Source organism: Mobula hypostoma, chromosome 4, assembly GCF_963921235.1.
Source record: "Mobula hypostoma chromosome 4, sMobHyp1.1, whole genome shotgun sequence".
NCBI lineage: Eukaryota > Metazoa > Chordata > Chondrichthyes > Myliobatiformes > Myliobatidae > Mobula > Mobula hypostoma.
In genome coordinates this window covers 97,133,132-97,158,626 of record NC_086100.1, presented here as the reverse complement: position 1 = coordinate 97,158,626, position 25,495 = coordinate 97,133,132, and the positions used below count along the sequence as shown (strand labels likewise).

At 43.6% G+C, this 25,495-nt stretch overlaps 2 protein-coding genes across 3 annotated transcripts in view; one reads left to right on the top strand and one right to left on the bottom strand.

The window, feature by feature from the left end:
- Positions 1 to 4,709, bottom strand: part of atg4b (autophagy related 4B, cysteine peptidase) — a 78,364-nt gene extending 73,655 nt beyond the window's left edge. Inside the window, exon 1 of the mRNA XM_063046233.1 lies at positions 4,670 to 4,709. Coding sequence (XP_062902303.1) covers positions 4,670 to 4,679 — 10 coding nt within the window. The 5' untranslated portion in view covers positions 4,680 to 4,709. The remainder of the gene's footprint in view (positions 1 to 4,669) is intronic.
- A 5,536-nt stretch (positions 4,710 to 10,245) lies between these two features.
- thap4 (THAP domain containing 4) overlaps positions 10,246 to 25,495 on the top strand; it is a 67,731-nt gene continuing 52,481 nt past the window's right edge. Inside the window, exon 1 of one of the 2 annotated variants that reach the window (XM_063046232.1) lies at positions 10,246 to 10,490. In XM_063046232.1, the coding sequence (XP_062902302.1) occupies positions 10,466 to 10,490 (25 nt within the window). In that variant the 5' untranslated portion in view covers positions 10,246 to 10,465. The remainder of the gene's footprint in view (positions 10,491 to 25,495) is intronic. The other variant, XM_063046231.1, reaches the window with a different exon arrangement.

The window sequence follows — 25,495 nt, the reverse complement described above, 5'->3', positions numbered from 1 at the left end:
GGATCAACTAGGCTTATACACTCTGGAATTTAGAAGATTGAGGGGGAATCTTATTGAAATGTATAAAATCCTAAAGGGATTGGACAGGCTAGATGCAGGAAGATTGATCCCGATGTTGGGGAAGTCCAGAACGAGGGATCACAGTTTGAGGATAAAGGGGAAGCCTTTTAGGACCGAGATTAGGAAAAACTTCTTCACACAAAGAGTGGTGAATCTGTGGAATTCTCTGCCACAGGAAACAGTTGAGGCCAGTTCATTGGCTATACTTAGGAGGGAGTTAGATATGGCCCTTGCAGCTAAAGGGATCAGGGGTATGGAGAGAAGGCAGGTACAGGGTTCTGAGTTGGATGATCAGCCATGATCATACTGAATGGTGGTGCAGGCTCGAAGGGCCGAATGGCCTACTCCTGCACCTATTTTCTATGTTTCTATGAAGTAGCTAATTAGTTCATTTCAGCTGGGATCATCAAATTTAGGAAATATGGATTCAATAGGAGGAAATGCAAACCCTCTCAAATTGCTTGACAACTCATACTTAGATCAGAAGCATGATTTTTAATGCTTTATTTTTGAACAGTGGTACATGATGCAGTAAAGTTGAGAATGAGAGACACCAATTATGTGGATAGTCTGGAAAATCTGAAGTAGTACACCTTAAGAGAAGAAAAAGATGAGAGGTGATTTGATAAAAAATGATTATCAAGGACAGAGTGGTTGAAACCCAGAGGACAAAGACAAGGTGATTGGCAAAGGTATCAAGAAATAATGTCCTCAGACATTTACTGACGTGTATAAACTTCTTGCCACGATTGCCCAGCCAGACACAAAGATGATGTTTCCCAGATGGTGTATACAACCAAGGGTCAGCCATTCAAGAATTTGATCACTCTTATGTGCACTAAGTCGCTTTCTGTTGTGCAGATAATTGACCCAATGAGTAAATGTGCACGCTTTGCATCCAACAGTGTAATATAGGGAGTGGTTGAGTATTAAATGAGTTGCTTCATTTGAACAATATAAAGTACTCATTTTATACATTAATTTAAAGCAGAAGGATTGTTGGAGTTCTTCATTCGAGGCCAGATTTTATTGCCTATTCCTGATTGTGTTTGAACTGAGTGGCTTGCTAGACTGTTTTGGAAGACATTTTAGAGCTGACCACAGTTATCTGCTAGTTTTGCAGCTAGTGTTACTAGGCCTAGCCACTTAGTTTTAATTCCAGATTATTAATCCACAGTTGCTGCAGTGGAATTTGAATTCGAGTCCCTGGATTGTTACTCTAACCCCTGAATTATTAGGCTGACAATTTAATCTACACTACAGCACACCCCAACAATGATAACATTGCGCAGAATGACAATGACAGCCTCATTTCAGTGGTAACAAAAAGGTCACAAAGGAGCTGAACATGAAATCTAGATACTCCAATCAGGATATGAAATGGGTGAAGTAAAACTTCAGATTTAGTTATTCAGATGTTAAACCAGGTGGTAAAGCTTCAGTCAACGATATGTACTCTAGGAGCATCTTGACAGAGCAGAAGAGGTAGCAGCATGGAATCCCTAAATTTAAGGTACAGGCCGCTGAAGATTGCCAAGAATTAAATAAAAGGAACAGTGGTGCATGAAGTCAGAGGAATGTGGAGCTTTCACAGGGTGAGAGTTAAATCTAGGAGGTGGCGGGAAGAAGATTGAGAAGTTTGAAGCTAAAGATTTTCCAGATCAGATACCAACATAGATCACTGAATACCTGGTTGTAGTATACAAGCACTAGAATTTTAAATGAAAATTAAGTTAAAGGGGTTGAGGGCAGGCAGGATTGCAATATGGACACCAGCTGATGAACAATGGGAAAAATAATCTACCAAGGTAATCCCTCAGGTCAAGGAAGACCTACTTCTGCAACCATCCTTTGTTTTCCAAAATGACTTAAGTCCTATGGGTGGAGGTAGTAGGATGAAGAAAGTTGTGCCTTCTGGATATTTAATGTATGACTCATTCTTGTGCATACTTTGATGAAGGAATTGATGAAGCCTGAAAGAGCTGGCCAGTTCTAGAACAAACAGAGGAAGTGAGTTACCTGAAATTGTTGAATGCGAGAGTCAGAAAGACATAGTGTTCCCAGATGGAAGGGAAGATGCTGTTCCTCGGGCTTACAGTGAACAACAGTGCACGAATCCACAGAAAGAATGGTCAGAATGGGAGTGGAGTGATTAACTGAGAGCCCAGGCTCACCCCTGCATATTGATGCAGTGTGCCAGAAAGTGGCCATCTCATCTGTTCAGTATTTTCTACAATTATGACCTATATTCGATAGCATTTACTGTATATGTTCTGATGTCTATTTTTTCTCTCTTACCCAACTGCCCTCATTAACCTATTATCATGCCATGTCCTATTAGAGATACTTCCTTTGTCCTGTCCATTTCCCCATCCTCTTTGCACCCCAAACCTAACTTGTGTTTTTTCACTTTCCCAGTTTTGATCAAGGGTCTGCAACCTGATACATTAACTTTTCTCTTTCCTTGACTTGTCAAGTGTATCCAGCACTTTTATTAGAATACCCAAGTGGGGACTAGCAAATATTTTGTCAATAAACTAGGTTAAGGCAAACGACAAAAGAGACAGCTTATGTTTTTTGTAATGCACAGAATCCAGAGCCAAGACTCTCATTTCAGGGTCAAAACTGACAACGAGTTGTTTGACTTGTAAGCAACTGTGGCAGTTGGTAGAATTTCCAAAAAGTGAGATAGGTTCCCAATATTGAATTGCAGGAGACAGTGGCTCAAGCAGCTGTTTGACAACTCAAAGGAGAGTGAAGGTATTAAAAGGCACCTGGACTTTAGTTGCATAAATGCAAAGCAGACAAGGTGGAAGCATGGGACAGTAAGAATATGGTCAAAGCCATGCTTGCAGTACAACTGTGTCAGAAAGAAACTTACATCATTCATTTGTTACTTTCTATCCAGGGCCATTGATTGACTGAAGAACAGGTAGATAAGAAAAAGAGACAAGCAAATATTGTGGGGGACTTGGAGCAAGAGGCCATTTGAGGAGAAATGATAGAATCAGCCAGTGTATCAAATTCTGTCCAAAGATAATCAAGGAGATGGAGCAGGATGAATCCAACCCAAAAGGCTGCAAATGGGTGAAAGTGGCTGGAGGATTAACAACATACTCATAAACTATAACATCTTAATTTGGTTAAATCTGTTTCATTGCTGCACCAGAGGCAGAAAATGGATTGAAGATATTCAAATATGAAGTTATTCAAAAGAAGCTAATATAACTTTCAAGGACAAATGGATAGGAAGATTAGAAATGTGCTCAGAGTTTGCAAGGGGGTTATGAAATTCTAATTTCATAAGAATGCCTCATTAACAACTGAATTCTGGTGAAAGGTCATCTACCTGAATATTGCCAGTATTGGCACTATTTTTGTTTCTGGATTACACTTCAAATGTAATCACTGTCTGAAGGACTGATACAAAAAGAATCTAGTCACCAATTTCACTTTTACAGCATTGTGCAAAGGACACCCCAGAGGATCTGCACTGAAAGGGAAATGCAACGATCCAGTTGATACAGTTGACTCAACATCCTGAAGGTAACAACTGATGGCTGATTGCCTGCCAGTGTGACATGGATCAAAAAGAAAATAAGACATCTTTCGACACCCAAAAACAGCACATTTTATTTATTTACTGCCTGTCAGACATCTAGGAAGAAATTCCATATTATAAAAGTGAATACTTTCAGCAAAATGTGTTTTATAGGCAGTTTTATTTCTGTATCCTGCTATTGTCTTCTTGAAATATTGTTTTCACAGTAGATTCTTAACATCCATCAAGTGCTAGTAAGAAGTCTAAGGTGACCAGAACTCTATTCTTTCACTTCGAAGTATTAACACATAACCGACCATGCATGATCACACTGAGACTGAGATCCACAATACTATACAGAGAATCATTATGTGCAAACTCATTTCCTGCCACACGGCAGTTTGCGTAGCAACACGCCATACAGTGCCAAGGTAAATAATGTGCAATTTAAAATGAGACTAATGCTTTGCATTAAACAATAGGGAACGCCACAAACCACTTCAATGGAACCGGAGAATGAAACTACTATAGGAACGACTTCTATAATGACACGACAGCAAACTTACAAAAAAACAATTTTATAAAATTATGAAATCGTCGATCCTGGACTGGCAAAGGCCAGACTGGAAAGTGGAGCAAGAGAACACCATGTGATGACCGTGGGACAGAGAAAAGCCGGGGATGGTGTCTAGCTTCACACAATGGGATGTACAATAAGTGGAACAAGGCAAGCCAGAACGAAGGGACACAGCAGACAGGCCAGGTCACGTTTCGGAGAGACGCCCCGGATCTCATAAAGCGGTGAGTCACGTTGCACCAAGCGTCCTGAAGCGCCTGCTGGACGTTGTCAATGTGCGGGCCAAAGACCGAGTGCGACGTCGCTGCCAACAGGAGCGGGGCAGCAGACAGCCCAACCCGGCCTTGGTTCCAGGCCCAGTACGCGGACGAAGGGTGGGTGTTGGAGAGGGAAACACTGCACTGGCTGACACGCAACAATAGAACAACATCGGCAGCTGCGCCTCTCATAAATACCCCAAGAAACTCAAACCAGCCGGAGCCCAGGCCTACCTGCATCCATTGTGCACACTCCTCTCCCTGACACACTGGGCACCACCCAGCAACGCTGATTGACAGTACCTGTCAGCCAATCCAGGCACTTGCGGTGCTAGTACCGCCCCTCAAGAGGGGGCGGTGACCAGGAGATGCGGTCCTACGCAGAATGGGTCCCGGGGGAGGGGGGAGGGGGGAGTGGGGAGTGCCGGAAGTTCCGTCGGCGCCATCTTGTCGTATGGATCGCAGCCGGGCGGGGTTTTGGCGTGACTTGGTGCTAGTGAATCAATTAGGAGTTTGAAGAATTTACATCGGCTAATATTTCTTTCATTTTGTGAGGAAAAATGTTGTTTATCACCCAGTTCTTATGCGATAGCTATGACTGTTTAACAATTTTGTCATCTTGTTGTACAGAGATTGACACTGCTGTTGCTTCTTGATGGAAATGCATCGAGTAAATTTCCTTCTATTAATGGGTCTGCAGAATGGTGATATCTTGTTCAGCATGTTTCTGTACCAATAGGCAGGGCAAAGTAGCTAAAGCTATCTCTTTTCACAGGTGGGTATATCATCCAAGATGCGGGTTGACCATGCGAAATCGATTACTCCTTGTAAAACTTTATTTTATAAATCCATTTGATGGAAATTTTTATATGTTGAAGTTTATCTATACGTTATTGAACAAATCAAGCTTCTGAGAAATGGTCACGATGAGTTGACATTTTAATATAAATTTGTACAACAAAGTGTGTAATTGATTGAGCTAAAGTTTAGGAATCTCGAGATTCTATCTAGAGGAGTTCCTAGATAGATCATGGAAGTTATGACTTTTGGAAATGCAAAACAAAAAATATTGGAAATGCTGAGCAGGTCAGGTGCTGTTAATGTTTTAGTTCTATGAATTTTCAACAGAAATGTTAATTTTGTTTTTTGTTCTCTATAGATAATGCCTGATCTACTGAGTATTTCCAACATTTTATGCTTTTATTTCTGACGAATATAACTTACTGCAATTACCATAAAAGTTGGTGGGTTCCTTGAGTACTTCTGTTGTTTGTTTTATTTTCTGCAGCGAGAATCTGAGCTGTGACAAAATGCTAATCTTTAACAAAGTAAGAAGTGTAACCAGATGTGGGAAGAGGAGGATCTGAACGTGGGGGAATAATGTGCAGAAGGGACATCTCACTTCCTCAAAATCACTCTCCCATTCCCTACGCTCTGCTGTGACATGCAACTGTCCTCAGCTCATTTCCATGGTCTTGCCATTTTGAACCCCCAAGCCTCCCTTTCCTGTAGTTAACTAAGCCAAGCCTTGCTCCTCACTTGTTTTTAACACCCTTCCATCATTGTATCCTGAAATTGTGCAGTTTGTACAGGAATTGTAGATCCTCTACATGGAGGGTTACATTAAACCCCTTCTCGAGCAACACTATTATTACATTTGTGTCTTTACATAACATTTGTATCTTCTATATTGAGTGTTCTCGTAGCCTCCTGCTCCATCGGGCACTAGTCTCCTGCAGTACAATGATATATTCAAAAGGCAATGCCTCAAAAAGGCAGCAGCCATCATTAAGGACCCCCATTACCTAGAACATGCCTAGGTGGACAGGCCTCAGATCTGCCTCTCCTCTGCTCTGTTCAGTTCCAAGTTCCATGAAATTTAGAACTCACAGCACATTTATCTTGAAATAAGAATGGCACTGTTACTTTCCAAATCACTCCCTTTATCAATGTAGTGTTGTGTGACATTGAATAGAACTGGCTATTCAAGGCACTTCTGAAAGACCCGTAGAATCCTTTTAGACCAATGATAAATATCATTGAAGGATTCTCTTGTAGGTTTGTTAAGGTCTCTGCACTATTTTGAAGAAAGAGCTTACAGATATGCTTCTATAACTTACAGGTGACCCCAAGTGTATTGGTCTAGCTGAAGGTGTGGTCTCACTTTTCAACTCCTAAAATCTCATTAGCAAATTCTTTTCTACCCTTCTTCCAAAGTGAGGATCTTATAAAAGAGTGAAAAGAAGTACTGGGAATTTTTCAGCAGTGTATTTTCATGGAAATAAAATTTCTGAAATGTAATAGTGATTTCTTTGTGATTATGACACTGGATTTAAATATTAAATTGTCAGTGTGACTAAACTTAATGCTTGTTTTCAGATTTGGAGGTCAGGGTGGTTGGCACTTTGGATCTATCCTAAGAATTAGAATCAGGTTTAAAATCACCGGCATACACTGTGAAATTTGTTAAGTTAACGGCATCAGTACAATGAAATATATGCTAAATATGGAAAATAACTGAATTACAGTAATATATATAATATGCCTATTAAATAGTTGTTTAAGAAAAAGTAGTGAGGTAGTGTTCATGGGTTCAATGTCCATTTAGAAATCGGATGGCAGAGGGGAAGAAGCTGTTCCCGAATCTTTGCATGTGTGCCTTCAGGATTCCTGATGGTAACAGTGAGAAGAGGTGGGTTGCTGGGTGGTGCAGCTTGTTGGGCCAGGAGGACCTGTTCTGTACGGCATCTCTGAGTAATTCAATAGTGTCATAAAGAGAGGCCTCTTGGCCCAGCACCTTCACTAACCACGAACCACCCAGTCACACAATCCTACATTCCCGTGTAGGCTCTCTCCATATCCTTATCCACTCAGTCCCAGGTTCTACCACTCACCTGAACTATAAGGGCAATTTATTGTAGTTAATTTGCCTACCAATCGCATATTTGGATTGTGAGAGGAAGTCCATGCAGTCACAGGGAGAATATGCAAACTCCACGCAGACAGCATCTGAGATCAGGATTGAATCTGGATCGTCAGTGTTTTGAGCAAATGGCTTACCAACTGTGCATTGTGATGAGACAAGATGTGGCAAAATGCAACCATCATAATCTTTGATTATCAGTAATTAATACCACAGTTAGCCATTTCCACGATGCATTTAGGGTACTGTTGCTGATCAACCTAGTGAAAGCACGGTATAGGTCCACCAGCTCATGATAGCCCGTCGACCTCTTAGTCTACTCCAAGCTCATTCTAATGCTTCTGTCCCACATAGCCCTTCATTTCTTTTTATCTGTGTGGCTATCTAGGAGTCTAAAGGTCAAAGTAAAATTTATTATCAGAGTACATACATACATGTCTCCACATACAACCCTGAGTACCTTTTTCCTGTGGGCATACTCAGCAAATTGAGAGAATAGTAACTGTAAACAGGATCGATGAAAGAGCAAGAACATAGAAGACAACAAACTACAAATACAGATATAAATAAATAGCAATAAATAACGAAAGCAGGAAATAACATTTCTCTTAAATGTCTCTAACGTATCTCCTCTACCACCAACCCTGGCAATGTGTTCCACACACCTGCTACTCTATCTTGATATCCTGCCTATTACACTTTCCTCCAATCACCTTAAAATCATGCCCTAGAGCATTAACGATCTCTGCGATCCACTATCAATGCATCTTATCAACATATACACCACCAGCAACTTTCATCCTCTGCATCCCTAAAACCGCCACAGCCTTTCTATAATAACATGACCAAAACTGAACATGATACTACCAAGAACAGTTTAACTGGAGTTTTTAAAAGCTGCATAGTTCTTGAACTCAATCCCCCGACTAATGTTTTCTTAACCACGCTATCAACTTGCGTGCAACTTTGAGGGTTTTTAGGATGTGAACCCCAAGATCCCTCTGTTCCTCCACAGTGTTAAGAACCCTGCCATTAACCCTGTGTTCTGCCTTCAAGATCAACTTTCCAAAATGTAACACTTCACGCTTTTTGGGATGGAACTCGTCTGCCACTTCTCAGCCCAACTCTGCATCCTATCAATGTTCCATTGTAACCTACGACTATCTTCTACTCTATCCAGAACATCACCAATCTTCATGAAAATTTACTAATCCACCCCTTCACTTCCTCATCGAAGTCATTTATAAAATCACAAAGATCAGGGCTTCCAGAACAGATCCCTGCGGATACCACCTGTCATTGACCTCCAGCCTCCAGGCAGAAGGTGCTGTAACTACTACCCTCTGCCTTTGTGGGCAAGACAATTCTGAATCCACACAACCAAGTTTCCCTAGATCCCATGCCTCCTAACTTTCTGAATGAGGAACCTTGTCGAGTGACTGGCTTAAATCCAGGTACACCACATGCACTGCTCGACCTTCATCAGTTTTGTTTGTAGTCTCTAAAAACTCTTTCTGGCCCTGAGGCATGACTTGCTCCTCATAGAGCCGTGCTGATTATCCTCAATAAGATGATGCTTCTCCAAATGCTCGTAAATCCTGTTCCTAAGAATTCTCTCTATTATGGTGCGCACCACCGACATAAGATTCATTGGTCTCTAAATCCCAGGATTATCCCCATTTTTTGTTGTAAAAATGAATAACATTTGCCACCTTCCAATGTCTACTACTCCTACAGGATACTATTCCTGTGGCCAGCGAAGACACAAAAATCATCACCAAAGGTACAGTGTTCTCTTTGCTTGCTTCCAGTAGTAACTTGGGATATAACCCATCCAGCCCCAGGGACTTATCTATCCTCATGTTTTTCAAAAGTTCCAGCACTTTCTTCCAGCATATTTTACAACATCTGCAGTGGTCAAGGGCACAATAGTGGGATTAGGTTTTTCTCATCTACCTGCTTAATGTTCCGATACTCTGGACGGGTAACTTGAATTTGTGATTATGCCTGTGGATCACTTTGACCCGCAATCTGAGTTCTTGGGATTAATGACTTGCCCAAGCTTGAAAGAATGTACACTCTGGCAGATTGTACCTTATTTATTTCAGCACCAAGTCATAATGATGAAAAGTACCTTTGTGTTTAGATTTCTAGTCCAGCAACACAAAGTAGCCCTTGGCCTGTATCGAATGGTATATCAGGGAGGCCAAGATGAGCCAACAGAGCTGATTCAGTTTTGACACTGTAATTACCATGTATTTGAGTTCAGACTAGAATGCAAAGAACTTCCCAAGGCTTTGTATCATAGTATAGAAGCACCCCCTCAGCCTGAAGTGACCATCAAGCACACATTTACACTTAGTCCATTTTGTTCTATCTATATTCTCACCAACTCCCCCAGATTCCACCACTCACACTGGGGGTACTTTATAAACCTGAAGCCCTTTGGGATGCGGGAAGAAATTGGAGTGGTGATGGGTTGGTGTTGGAAACGTCCAAATTTCACGCAGGCGGCTCGAACCCAGATCACTGGAGCTTCGAGGTAACAGCTGGAATTCCAGAAGACTTTTTAGCATTGTATCATTTATCAACTCTGTTTTGTTACTTGAGATTTTTGCTACCACCACATCATTTGATTGAAGATTTAGATACACTGTGTGCCTCCAGTTGGAGGTGCACGTTTACTGCTGAAAGGAACGAAATAAAACTATTATACAGATGTGTATTGTGCTGTCATAACACAAGAGGTTCTGTATAGACACTGGAAATCCAGTCCAGCTGAAGACTCTTGGCCCGAAATGTTAACTATTTATTACCCTCCACGCCTCAGCCTGACCTGCTGAGTTCCTCCAGCATTTTGTGCGTGTTGCTAGTTCTCTCGCACCTATTACATTCAGCTGTTCGCTGCAAATGAGATTCATTGACGCTCTGCCCTGCGCTGCCAACCGCCGTAAACAAGATACAGACAGACAGCCCTGCGCTGCATCGTGAGGGTGGTGAATTCGTGTTCCTGAAGGTGGGGAAGGGCAGGGAGCAGCGCGGAGGGTCGGGACTGGGACTGGGACGGGCAGATCGATGCCGACAGGTGTTGCCACGGCTCGGCAGACATGGCTGACAACGTGGCAGAAGCAGGTAAACAGACAAATAGGCCGGTGACTTGGTTCCCCCGCTTTCGGATTTATTCTGCTACTTTTCTCATAGGTTTCCCGCGGTCTCAGTGTTCAAGGGCCGGATGTCGCCCGCGTTTTTCTCGGGGCCTGTGGGCAAATCGCCCCTGAGCCGCGGGGCAGAGGGTGCTGAGTGAGGAGTGGGTTAAACGGCGGATGGGGCCGAGTGCAGGGAGACTGGGTAGAATTAGGTTATGGTTGCGGATAGAGAATGTGATCACAGAGGGGAGGAGTTGTGGATGTCAGTGGTTGCGTGGGCCGGTGAGAATGGGGAGTAAAAACAGATTGTGCGGAATGAGGGAATGAACCCAGTCCTTTTTTATAGACAAGACTAGCTTTAAATTCATCCATTTTACTTAAGTAGCCTGGATGTTTGCTAGGAGTATGCTGGCAAGGAGGGACTTGGAAACGGCACTACTTGTTTCATCTGCAGACCAGCTCTACTACCATGCTTCCTGGTTGAGTGGCTGAGATTCAGCTGGGAGTATAACATTGTTGGAGGTGTTACGCACCCCGTAACTGGGTTGCCAAACCAGCAGAAATGGATCACTCAGTTGGAGTCTGGATTACTAGAACTAAGAAAGTTTTATTAAAGAAACAAGCAACACAGTACTCTGATCAAAAGGATAATAAATGCAACAGTTCAGCAATGATAAACACACATGTACACAGAATTAAGATAACAGGGTCAATCAAGCTCTATCGTTGTCTAGGGGTAAATGACCAGTTTCAAAGTGACGCAAAGTTCAGTTCAATTTAGTTCAGTTCAGTTCGCAGTAATCACTGCTGTGGGAGATGGACAGTGGGGGGAAGGAGAGAGACAGCAAAACGAATGAATATTCAAATGGCTTCCACACAGACCTTCGATATTCTTCGCAGTCAGCTTTCGGGCGAGCCCTTTGTGATGTCATCTGAGGTCACCGACCGTGACCCCTCCGTTTCCAGATATGATCGTTCCTCTGCGGTGAACCTGGCACCCAGGCAAGGGTGGACACACACCAGGTTCCTGCCGATCGTGCCTTTCCACCCTGTGCATCTATGGCTTGGTCCCGCGACCAGCCGTCCAAAACTTCCCACCGACTTGTGGGAGACGCACCGCTTCCAGGGTCTCGTTACCTTGGGGTGTCGTGTGTGTCTTGCCTTAACGAACCTGTCCCTGTTTATCCCCCTGCTGGGGTATCACCCGTCCATCACTTCAAACAGTTCAGGGTTCAAAGGGGGAGCCGATCTTGACAGCTCTCCTTCCGTTACTCTCTCCCATCCCTTCATTAACATCTCCAAATGCTGCTCCATTGTTTTCCTTATCTCTCTTTCTCCTGAAGACAGCTGGCAGACCAACTGCTGATCCCACTGGTGCCAGCACAGGACAGCTAACATCTTAATCTATGTGTATTCTCGTCACACTTCCCACCTTTAAGGATTTTTACCGGGGTAAAAATTACAAACATGAATATATTATTTGATACACAAATACACATCTTTATCAGCTATTTGGCTAATACAGCGAATTTGAAGTTGTCAATACCTTGACAGACAGTCAGCAATCACATTTCCTGTTCCTTTTATATGTGTTATTAATAATCCCTTAGACCAGGCTCCAATTTAGCAAACTTCATAGTGGCCAAAAACACTGATGAATTGCGATCAATGTAACCTCTCATTGGATTTCGTCCCGGACCACAATAACAAGGGTCGTCCCATTCCGACTTGGTTTTCTCTCGCAAGGGCTTAGTAGGAGGGGGAGGGGTAGTAACCGCAGAGTTATTGCAAAACTTCCTACAGTACCCCACCATCTCCAAGAGCCTTCTGAGGGCCCTCTTGTCTGTCGGGGTTGGGATGTCAGAGATAGCCCGCACTTCAGCTTGCATCGCTGCCAGCTGCCCCTGTGTCACCACAATTCCCAGATAAGTGACCTTCGTGTGGCCGAACTCATTTTTTTCAAGGTTCACTATCAAGCTGGCTTCAGACAGCCGTATTACATCGCCAATACACACCTCTGTGTTCGTCAGCCCTTTTGTCACTGAATTACTCATTCTACAGGAACGTTGCTCGCTAGGCTAGCCTAGCGTAACAAACACCACCCAACGTCCCAGTTCTTTGCATCGTCTCGGGACAATCAAACACACATGTGCGAGTCGTTTAATTACTTCTCCTAAAGAGTCGCTTTGTTCGGGGATTAAGGGAGAGACCTTATCAGCAGAGTTGGCCAAAACAATAGCCTTCTCCCATCTTGTCAATACTATACTCATCTTTTCAAAATGGTTTTTTTTTCTTATCAGGGGGACCCTAGCTTCATTGATTTCCGCGCTAACACCGACTAGGTTTGTTAGCATATCAAAAGCCTGTGACCGTCTCAGTTCACGTCGGCCATAATCAATAACATCCTTCCTCCGGTGCAGCCGGTAAACCTCTTTCATGATTCCACCAACTGTTTCCTCTAGCACCGCAAAATGTCCACCGAGGGGTACCTTGTGGGTCAGGTTAAAAATCTCATTCCCATAACTCTTTTGCACCACCCCCCATTCCTCATCTGTGGGTACGGTACTTGGTTTCCCTTTCTTCCTTAGCACTTCCTCCTCCACACAATAGCCTACTAGTTCCCTTGTTAATTCTGCGTCAGAGAGAGCTGTCTCTGCCAAAACCATCAGCCCCTCGTCTCGCTCCGGCGCCTGCACAAATTCTTTCCTGGCTAATGCTAAGTCTGTCTCAGCTCCCTCCCTACCTCTTGTTTCACTACCCTCCTTCTTTTCACTTTCTACCCCCTTCTCGTACAAGGCTGGCAGAAACGTCTCAGCTAAATTTACTACTGCAGTCCCGTGATGAACCTGTGAGTCCATGGGCAGGGCCTGAATGCTGGCAGGCTGACCTGTCAATCTCACTGCTGGGAACACGATTCCCCCGGCGAGGTTATTACCGAGCAAGATTTCCACGCCTTTCATCGGTAATTCGGACCTCACCCCGATCGTGACTAGTCCAGAGACCAGGTTGCTTTGTAAGTGTATCTGGTGCAAAGGGACTGCCTCTGTCCCTCCCCCAATACCTTTGACCTTGACCTCCCCAGTCTGGGTCTCTGAGCTAAACTCTAATACACTCTTCAGTATCAGTGACTGACACGCTCCCGTGTCTCTCCAGATCCGCACTGGAACTGGTTTTAACCCCTCCTTCACTGACACCAATCCGGCCGAGATAAACCTCTCGCGCCCTTCCTGAACTTTGGCAGACCTGTCCTTTCCTAGCGGTTCATTTACCAGCTTGATACAGCTAGTCAAAATTGCCGTTTTTCCTTTTCCTGTCTCCTTCTTTGGGGCAAAGCACCTGGACGCAAAGTGTCCGACTTTCCCGCAATTATAACAGACAACCCCAGGAGACTTCCTACCAGACTGCTCCCGGTCTACCTTATCCTTCTCACTAGTGCCCGGCTTACTTTCTGACTTTTCTGGCGGACTCTCCCCGCCGTCCTGACTACCCTTCTGGTAGCCTTTACTCGGGGCAAACTTCATTTTATGCGTCAACGCATACTCATCCGCTAACTTAGCAGTTGCGGCTAACGTGGCTGCCTCTTTCTCATCTAGGTAGGGTCTCATACCCTCAGGGACACAACCTTTAAACTGCTTGATCAGGATCAGCTGTAGCAGTCTGTCATAATCCCCCTCTACTCCCTTCGAGGCGCACCAACGCTCACAATATGTCTGCATCTCACGGGCAAACTCTAAATACGTGCGGTCCCACTGCTTCCTCGCATTCCGGAACCTCTGCCAGTATGCCTCCGGGACCAACTCATAAATCCTGAGGATGACCTCTTTCACCATCTCATACCTCTGGGCATCTTCCGCGGACAAAGCTGAGTAAGCTTGTTGGGCTTTCCCTTTCAGTACACTCTAAAGCAAAACAGCCCACTTATCCCTCGGCCAGTCCTGACTTGTAGCACTTTTTCGAAATGGAGAAAGTACCGATCCACGTCAGTATCGTCAAATGGGGGAACCAGCCTAACCTCCTGGGTTGTCCGGAACCCTCCACCTTGGTTCGGCACGGGCCTCTGCTCTGCCCTTATCCTTAACTTCTCCAGCTCGAATTCCCTTTCCCTCTGTTTCTCCTCTCGCTCCAACTGTGTGTCTCTCTCTCTCTCTCTCTCCTGCCTTTCTAACTGTTCCTCTTTCTCCTGCCTTTCTAACTCTCTCTCTTTCTCCCGCCTTTCTAACTCTCTCTCTTTCTCCCGCCTTTCTAACTGCTTCTCTTCGTGTTCTAACTGCCGTACCCGGAACTCGTGCTCGAGTCTCAGTTTTTCAAGTTGCACCTGTACCGCGTCTCCAGCAGGTTTTTCAATAGACACCACCTCCAGCTCACCTTGGGGAAACACACCTTTAGATACATAGTGCTCTACGATAGCTCTGTGTATCTCCCCTCTCCTCATTGTCGACTTCCCTTTAGCAAGATTCAACCGTTTGGCCACAGCTACCAATTCCGTTTTCCTGGCATCCTCTAATGCCTCCAAGGTCGGCGCCTTTATAAATTCCTCAGCCTCCATTTCTGCTGTTTGTCTTTTCTTTCTTTCGGGAATTTTGACCCAATCAATTTACTCCGTCCCAAATTTAGCGTTCAAAATCACAGACGAGAACCTCACTTATGTTACGTACCCCGTAACTGGGTTGCCAAACCAGCAGAAATGGATCACTCAGTTGGAGTCTGGATTACTAGAACTAAGAAAGTTTTATTAAAGAAACAAGCAACACAGTACTCTAATCAAAAGGATAATAAATACAACAGTTCAGCAATGATAAACACACATGTACACAGAATTAAGATAACAGGGTCAATCAAGCTCTATCGTTGTCTAGGGGTAAATGACCAGTTTCAAAGTGACCAGTTCAATTTAGTTCAGTTCAGTTCACAGTAATCGCTGCCGTGGGAGATGGACAGTGGGGGGAAAGGAGAGAGAGAGCAAAACGAATGAATATTCAAATGGCTTCCACACAGATCTTCGCAGTCAGCTTTCGGGCGAGTCCTTTGTGATGTCATCTGAGGTCACCGACCGTGACCCCTCCGCTTCCAGATACGATCGTTTCTCTGCGGTGAACCCAGCACCCAGGCAAGGGTGGACATACACCAGGTTCCCGCCGATCGTGCCTTTCCACCCTGTGCGTCTATGGCTTGTCCCGCGGACAACCGTCCAAAAACTTCCCACCGACTTGTGGGAGACGCACCGCTTCCAGGGTCTCGTTACCTCGGGGTGTCGTGTGTGTCTTGCCTTAGCAAACCTGTCCCTTTTTATCCCCCTGCTGGGGTATCGCCTGTCCATCACTTCAGACGGTTCAGGGTTCAAAGGGGGAGCCAATCTTGACATCTCTCCTTCCGTTACTCTCTCCCGTCCCTTTATTAACATCTCCAAATCTGCTCCATTGTTTTCCTTATCTCTCTTTCTCCTGAAGACAGGTGGCAGACCAACTGCTGCTCCCACTGGTGCCAGCACAGGACAGCTAACATTTTAATCTATGTGTATTCTTGTCACAGAGGTGACATCAATTACATGTATTTTACATTTATGGGCATGAGAATGGCATTATTAGATGGTCAGGTCCGGGTGCGTTACAGATTCATTAGGTATAGGAGGTACCCAATAAAGTGGTCACTGAATGTATTTCTGCAGTTCCTGTCTTTAGTATTGAAAACATAATTGTATTTTCATTTTGCATCTTGCATAAGTGTGAATGAAAATTGTCCTGGCTGCTATAATAGTTCAGTGTACGTACAATTATAAAATCTAAGGATCTATAAAGCCATTGAAAGTTGCATGTTTTATTTCACCCTCCTCCTCTTCGTCTGAGTAAATACATTGATTTCATGTTCCGACCATTTGAGTCTGAAAAATAATTAAAATTAGTGAGTTCCTTAATTATGGGTACCAACTTAAACTAGGTTTGTTGACGCTGTCTTTTTGTGCTTGTTTTTTTTATCATGTTATTAGATGGAAAGTGAAAAATTTTACTGTAGTTTCCCTTTCTTCATAACCTTATTAGGACGGTCTTATTAAGGAATTTAATGTAAAGGGACCCTTAGGCAGTGATTATAATATGATTAAATTCATACTGTAATTTGAGAGGGAGAAGCATACGTCACATGTATCAGTATCACAATGGAATAAAGGGAATTACAGAGGCATGAGAGAGGAGCTTGCTCAGGTGGATTGGAGGAGGATTCTGGTGGGGATGATGGCAGAACAGAGGTGGCTGAAGTTTCTGGGAATAGTTCATGAGGCACAGGATGGACGTGTCCCACAGAAGCTGTTCTCAGATGGCAGGGGTAGGCAACTGTGGCTGACAAGGGAAGTTAGGAACTGCCAAGGAAAGGGCATATAAAGTAGCAAAAGTGAGTGGGAAGTTGGATGATTGGGAAGCTTTTAAAATCCAACAAAAGGCAACTAAAAAACTATAAGAAAAGATGAAATATGAGGGCAAACTAGCCAATAATATAAAGCAGGATACTAAATTTTTTTTTCAGTTATATAAAGAGTAAAAGGCAGATGAGAGTCGATGGTGGACCACTGGAATATGATGCTGGTGAGGTAGTAATGGGGGACAAAGAAATGGCAGATGACCTTAATGGGTCTTTACCATAGAAGACACAAGCATTGTGCCAGAGGTCCTTGACTGTCAGGGAGCAGGAGTGAGTGTCATTGCTATTACAAAGGAAAAATTACTAGGCATACTCAAAGGTCTTAAGCTGTATAAGTCACCTGGGCTGGATGGACTACATGCCAGAGCCCTGAGAGAGGTTGCTGAAGAGATGATGGATGCATTGGTTGTGATCTTTCAAGAATCGCTTAATTCTGGCATGGTCCAGGAGGACTGGAAGATTGCAAATGTCACTCTACTCTTTCATAGTCATAGTCATACTTTATTGATCCCGGGGGAAATTGGTTTTCGTTACAGTTGCACCATACATAATTAAATAGTAATAAAACCATAAATAGTAATATGTAAATTATGCCAGGAAATAAGTCCAGGACCAGCCTATTGGCTCAGGGTGTCTGACCCTCCAAGGGAGGAGTTGTAAAGTTTGATGGCCACAGGCAGGAGTGACTTCCTGTGACGCTCTGTGTTGGATCTTGGTGGAATGAGTCTCTGGCTGAATGTACTCCTGTGCCCAACCAGTACATTATGTAGTGGATGGGAGACATTGTCCAAGATGGCATGCAACTTGGACTGCATCCTCTTTTCAGACACCACCGTCAGAGAGTCCAGTTCCATCCCCACAACATCACTGGCCTTACGAATGAGTTTGTTGATTCTGTTGGTGTCTGCCACCCTCAGCCTGCTGCCCCAGCACACAACAGCAAACATGATCGGACTGGCCACCACAGACTTGTAGAACATCCTCAGCATCGTCCGGCAGATGTTAAAGGACCTCAGTCTCCTCAGGAAATAGAGACGGCTCTGACCCTTCTGTAGACAGCCTCAGTGTTCTTTGACCAGTCCAGTTTATTGTCAATTCGTATCCCCAGGTATTTGTAATCCTCCACCATGTCCACACTGGCCCCCTGGATGGAAACAGGGGTCACCGGTACCTTAGCTCTCCTCAGGTCTATCACCAGCTCCTTAGTCTTTTTCACATTAAGCTGCAGATAATTCTGCTCACACCATGTGACAAAGTTTCCTACCGTAGCCTGTACTCAGCCTCATCTCCCTTGCTGATGCATCCAACTATGGCAGAGTCATCCGAAAACTTCTGAAGATGACAAGACTCTGTGCAGTAGTTGAAGTCCGAGGTGTAAATGGTGAAGAGAAAGGGAGACAAGACAGTCCCCTGTGGAGCCCCTTTAAGAAGGGAGGAAGGCAAAAGAAAGGAAATTATAGGCCAGTTAGCTTAACCTCAGTGGTTGGGAAAGTGTTGAAATCTATTATTAAGGATGAGGTTTTGGGGTACTTGGAGACTAATGATAAAATAAGTCAAAGTCAGTATGGTTTCTGTAAAGGGAAATCTTGCCTGACAAATCTGTTAAGAGTTCTTCAAGGAACTAACAAGCAGGGTGGACAAAGGAGAGGCGGTGGATGTCATTTACTAGGATTTTCAGAAGGCATTTGATAAGATGCTACATATGAGGGGCTGCTTAACAAGATAAAATCCAATGGCTTTACAGGAAAGATACTGGCATGGATGGAGGAATGGCTGACAGGCAGGAGGCAGTGATTGGGAATGAATGGGGCCTTTTCTGGTTGGCTGCTGGTGATCAGTGGTGTTCCTCAGGGGTCAGTATTGGGACCACTGCTTTTCACATTGTTTGTCAATAATTTGGATAGTGGAATTGATGGCTTTATGGCAAAATTTGCAGATGATACAAAGATGAGTGGAGGGGTAGGTAGTGCTGAGGAAGCTATGCAATTGCAGCAGGACAGACAAATTGGAAGAATGGGCAAAAAGTGGCAGGTGGAATACAGTGTTGGCAAATATACGATAATGCATTTTGGTTGAAGGAACAATAGTGTGGACTATTATTTAAATGGGGAGAAGATTCAAACATCAGAGGTGCAGAGGGACTTAGAAGTCTTCGTTCAAGACTTCCAGAAGGTTAATTTACAGATTGAGTCTGTGTTAAAGAAGGCATATGCAATGTTGGCATTTATTTAAAGGGGAATAGAATGTAAAAGCATGGAAATAATGCTGAGGCTGTATAAGACACTAGTCAGGCTGCACTTGGAGTACTGTAAACAGTTTTGGGTCCCGTATCTCAGAAAGGATGTGGTTGTCATAGGAGAGAGTTAGGGGAGGTTCATAAGGATGATTCAGGGAATAAAGGGGTTAATATATAAGGAGCATTTGGCAGCTTTGGGCCTGTACTCACTGGAATTTAGAAGAATGCGTGGGGATCTCATTGAAACCTCGTCATGGCTATCCCTCGAGGTCGAGGATGATGGTCTCAGTTTCGTTGTCCCACAGAGTGAAGACGCCTGTGCGTGTATTTGTTTAACGTGTACTTGATGTTGCACTCCAAGAAGCACACGATACTTCACAAATCAACAAACTGATTCCAATGGCATGGAAACCATGACGATTGGAGCTGATGGATTTGTTGCAGCCTTCATCCGCCTTCACAGCCGTTGAGCTCGAAGTAATTTCATCCGCCTGTTCCACCGTTGAGATCTTAGTTGGATTGTTCTTTGTCAGGAACCTCACCCTCGACCTTACCGTCATGGGTGACCCTACCAGGAGCATGGCTCCAGACAGCATCGCTCTCGGGATCACAGGACCACACAAGCTTCTCCACCATGACAAGGTGACAATCCACGGAGAAGCTTGAAACCTACCAAATGTTGAAAAGAACTAGATAGCATGGATGTGGAGAGGATGTTTCCTATGGTGGAAGTATCCAGAACTAGAAGGCACAACCTCAAAGTTGAAGGGTGACCTTTTAAAACAGAGGTAAGGAGGAATTTTTTAGCCATGGAGTACTGAATATCTGCCACAGACTGCAGTGGAGGCCAAGTCCGTACGTATATTTAAGGCAGAAGTTGATAGTTTCCTGATCAAAGGATATGGCAAGCAAGCAGGTGTATGGAGTTGAGTGGGATCTGGGATTAGCCATGATGGAATAGCAGAGCAGACTTGATGGGCTGAATGGCCTAATTCTGCTCCTATGTCTTATAGTTTTATTCGTGGTGAGCTCCTGAGCTTGGGTGAGATCGTGATACACTGGCTCATTGCAAATAAAACATTAGGTCTTAGCACTTTATCTAGAGTCCATCTATCTGACTTGATTATAGATGATAGCATCAGTTCTGGAATCGAAAAATTAAAGCCCTTTGATTTAGGTTCAGTTTAGTCATGGTCAGGACACGTTTTACTTGTACATCTAGCATGATCTCTAACTTATTAATTATCTTTGACAAAAGTGAATGGTGAATTACATCACAATTAAGATTTGAGCAACACTGAGGAGCCCTTGTGTTGTCAGAGATGCTGTGTTTTAGAGAAGATGAAGCCTCAAACTAATCTCTTGGGCATAAAAGATCATGCATTACTGTTTCCAACAACAAAGCATTTCTTCCTGGAAAACTGGCCAGAAGTTATCCTGCATACCAGAATAGGTTACCAAATAATTATCCCATTGTCTTTATGTAAAGTTTAGTTGGTGTGTTTACTCCGCTACACAGTGGCATTACTTCAAAAAGACCCTTAATGTCTGTAAGGCCCTTTGAAATATTTCTCAAGGGATATGACATAAATGCAAATCTTTGTCTTTGTGTATGCCTCTCTGCTCACTCCTGTTCACCTCTCTCCCCTATTAACTGATTTGTCTTTGCTCTGCTCACCTCTGCTGGTTATTTCCTCACCCATGTTTAATTCAGCCACTTTTTTAAACTTGCTGCCAATCAGGCAGTAAGTAGAAGGGTAAATGTTGGAATCACAACGAAGGTCCTTCAAGATGCAGACCCTGGCTAGGAGTGTTAATGCCACAAGGTCAAGAGTGCATTTGCACTTTGGTGGGCTATCTGTATCTGCAGACAACCACTTGTCTCTGTTGTTAACTTTGAGAGCCTAATCTGATTAACGGTGCAGCTGTGAAAGTACACTGCAGGGGGCAATAGTAAGATGCCAAAGTGACAGTTCCTGTGTAGACAAAAATATGGATTACTTTGTTGTGTAATGTGTCATATGACATGCATTGTATGACGTTTCAGATTTTTAAAGAAATTTCTGAAAGCATTAACTTGACTAAACAGCACACATAAAAGTTGCTGGTGAACGCAGCAGGCCAGGCAGTGTCTCTAGGAAGGGGTACAGTCGACCCTCTCATTTTCAAATCTCTTACTTGCTCTTCCTTCAGTTAGTCCTGACGAAGGGTCGTGGCCTGAAACGTCGACTGTACCTCTTCCTAGAGACGCTGCCTGGCCTGCTGCGTTCACCGGCAACTTTTATGTGTGTTGCTTCAATTTCCAGCATCTGCAGATTTCCTCGTGTTTGTGTTTTTAAACTTGACTAAACATTGCCATTGCAGAGATAATTTCTCAGTCTCCTGTTGTTACAGTGGGTTATACATTTCAGACTGCTCCCATGAGAAAATGAACTGTTTGTGATTAGATCAAAATCTACTGGTGCAACGTATGTCATAAATACTTTCAATTTCAAAAATATACTTTATCAATCTGTACAGTCTGGACATGTCTGTCCTTTGCTTCAATTGTTATGTCACTCAGATTGCCTCCTTAGTGCAGCTGTGAGGCATTTGGGAGACTGTTACATAACCCAGTGTCAGCAAGACCCTGAGCAGTGGCCCTTCCCCACTGAGCCAATGTAGTGGGTGCTCCGAACGTCATTATCCCTGCACTCTGAAATGTGGCATTCAGCAACATCTCTTTGCACTGGAAGACTCAACAGGTTTGGGGCAGACCAAAGTACATCTTTCACTGAGTTGGTGACCTTTCAGCAGCAGTTGATGTTTGTCTCAATGTGCACTGCTGTAAACAGCCCACAGATCAGAGTCCTCCAATACCTCCCACTGTGCAGCTGGCCAGGACAATCAGTAACAATCCTTTGAATCCCTCTTGGCAAATGCACAGAACAAGAGAAGGTGGACCAGCATCTGATCAACACCACAGCCATTCAGGAGCAGCATGCAATGGGAATGAGGCTCTGGCTGTGCAGGAAGGATCTGTCTGACCAAGAATTGTCCTCTCAATGCTGGCATAGATTAAATCAGGTGTTCCCAACCTTTTTGATGCCATGGAGCTTTACTATTAACCAAGGGGTCTGTGGACCCCAGGTTTGGAATCACTAGATTAAATGATTAAACAATACACCCTATCCTCATTATATGCGTCTTCAGACAATGCAGATTCACAGTTATGCGAGGAACCTATTTCTACCGACGTCTCATTATATACATCCAAAACTCACAGTTATGCGAGGAGCACCACTTTCCCGCCAATACAAGTCAGGTGCGCGTGCCTCACAGTCTCACTCCCGCCAGTCTCACATTGGTTTTGGCAAGGTGTGGATGCGCGATCTTAAACTTCTGTTGGTTTTACCTACGGTGCAGTGATTTTGTGCTTGAAATATTTAACTATGTCTCCTAAGCGTCTGATGTCATGTCTTGGGTCGTCAGCCGAGCGGCAGAGAACCGCTTGAACTCTTGAAAAAAAGTTGGAAATTATAAACAGTGCGGCATCAGCTGAAGGTAACAGCTCTGGGACACTACTGCAGGGAACAGAATCTTGCCTTTAAAGTTCTTTTGCTGCTTGACAGTGCACCAGCTCATCCTAAACGTTTGGACATCATTCATCCTAACATAGTGCGTTTCCTGCCGCTTAACAAAACATCGCTGATTGAACCACTTGACCAAGGTATAATCCACATTCAAGGTGTGCGCATTTTTTTATGGTGAACTATCTCTCAGATGCTGCAAGCAACAGACCATTTTGAAAATCCCGGGAGTTTACCAACGGTGAGGGAATGGTGGAAGTCGGAACACTTGGCACAAATAGTGATGGACATGGACCCATGTTTAGAACGGAGTCAGCATTTCAGTTGTTCCCTTCTTCCCTACAAGCAAAATGCTGCCAAGCAAACAACCCTCACCACTTTATTCAAATTGGTAACACCTTCTGCTGCTGGCAGTTCTAAGAGTTCTGTGAGTCTTTCTTCACCCCTTGCTGTGCTTGATATTATCCTGACGACCACAACCATCCACCTTATCCGTGTAAAGCTGCCCGACACCACAACAACCACTCATCTCCTGGAGTGAACATACCTGCCACTGTTAGTGAGTACTGTACACCCTCGGATGTTAACTTTCTATGATTTATTACATTGAATATTACCTTAAATTGATGAAATATAATACGAATGTTGTCTTGTAGTACTGCTTTTTTGTCGTATTAGTATGAAAATGTGAATAAATTACAGATAAAACATATTTAGGAAGCCTCTGGAACGCATCCCTATTTCTTACATTTAAATAATTATTCACATTATGCAATTTCACATTATGCGTCAACTTTGAGGAACGTATCCCCCGCATATAACGAGGATAGGGTGTATACTTTTCCTTGCTCAGTGGTGCAAGCAAAAATTGAGGGGCCTGTGAATACTGTGTCTCAGAAAGGATGAACCCTGAACTCTGCTCTTGGACATTAAAAAATCCTTGGTTACTACTTCCAACAATAAAACATTGATTCCCAGTAAATTAGCCAGAATTTATCCTGCAGTACCAGACCAGGTTACCTGGTGATTATCCCATTGTCTTTATGTAAAATGTAGCTGGTTTGTTTATTCTAAAAATCTAAATTGAATGATAATTTATGAAAATTGCCAACTTCTATGACTATGGCATCTTGTTCAATTTGGGCATTTGGCAATAGTCTGAATTGACTTCATTACATGGGTTTTCTGCAAGTATGTAGTTTTGTCTTAACATACTTTGTCAAAACACTGCAGATGCTAGAATTCTGAAACAGAAAAAAATGCTTGAAATGCTTTGGTCAGGTAGCACTTGTTGAGAGAGATCTGGAATTGACAGTTTCCTGGGAATTGAAAGGTCAGATTTTTTTTATTTGAGAAACCTGGTGGGGTGAGCCTGGGAGTAGAGAACAAATACAAATGTGTAATGGAAAGACCTGTTGTAACTTAAAAAGAATGCATGTATCAGTAAATTATAGAATGCTGCCACCAAAAAGACAATTTCCCCTATTGGTTCTGAGCTCTTTTTCAATAAAACTGAGATTTTACCAGGTACAACCCAGGGTCCTATTAGTCTGGAAGCTTGCGACTTCATTTGCATCACCCTGAGATCCCAGGTCAATGCAAAGGAATCTATGCCCATTGAACAATGAACCAGTACTTGTGCTGCTTGATTGGTTTCTAGGACAACTCTCCCAGTGCTGTCTTACCAAAGGAATGAATGACTTTTCCAGTCTTCTCTCTGTATCCTTGGGCAAGCAGATGCTGTTTTCTTGTACTTGGTTTTGCATTACAGTGCATTGGCTCATAATTACAGTAAAAAGTAATCTTGTTGTTTTACATGTGAGTTGAGGGAAATGCATGCCGAGAGAGCTTGGGGATTGTTTCTGCAAGGGAATGTGTTTGTCACCATTGGTAGGAATGTTGCCTTAATGACAGCTGTGGGGATAATATATCAAGTAAGCTCTGGAAATCAATAGCAGTGGCATTTCCCTAAAGTGTAGGCCATGATGTTACAAACGAATGAAGATACCAAAACTGTTTTAAGGTGTGTAGAGGAGCAAACTACAGGAGCACTAGGTATACCTAAATGTGACAAATCGATATGTGAAGCTACAAAGAAGGATTGCATGCATGCTATTCAATGGAAGCAGCATGCTTTAACAAACTATGTGATTTGAATCAAGTGTAATTATTATTCAGCCATACATGGATACAACAACGGAACAAAACAGCGTTCCTCTGGAGCTGGTGCAAAACATACGCAGCACATTCAAAATAGCAAGCAAAAAGAAATTATAGAAAAAAAACGTGTATTGTCAAAGATCCTGAGAGACATGTTACACAAATTGATGGTACATTTCCCGGTGATCCAGCCTGTTATTCCACTGATCAAACACTAGAGGGCAGCACCAACGGGAGAGGCCAGCCCCCAATCGAGCATGGATGCCACGCTACACTTTGTCTGGTGTCTCTTCACCTGGACTGCAGCAGCAGGCAAGCCCGTGGCTTGAGGCCTAGAGCTCACTACAGCCAAGGCTATGCAACACCCATGCCGCCTGTGTCACCACCAAACAAGGGAAGTGGCCTGCAGTGTCTTACGTTATCAATGTCCAACAGGGTCCTGCAATCACAAGAGAAACATCCAAGGCAATTACCCACAGATCAGGTCAAAGCTCTGCATTTCTGCCCCATTCAGATGTGAATGGTGGGCAATTAAAATCAGTAATGGGGGGGGAGAGAAGGAGGGTCTGATTTTTTTTTTGATGGAGGTCGATGTATGTGGAAAATACCTGGAAG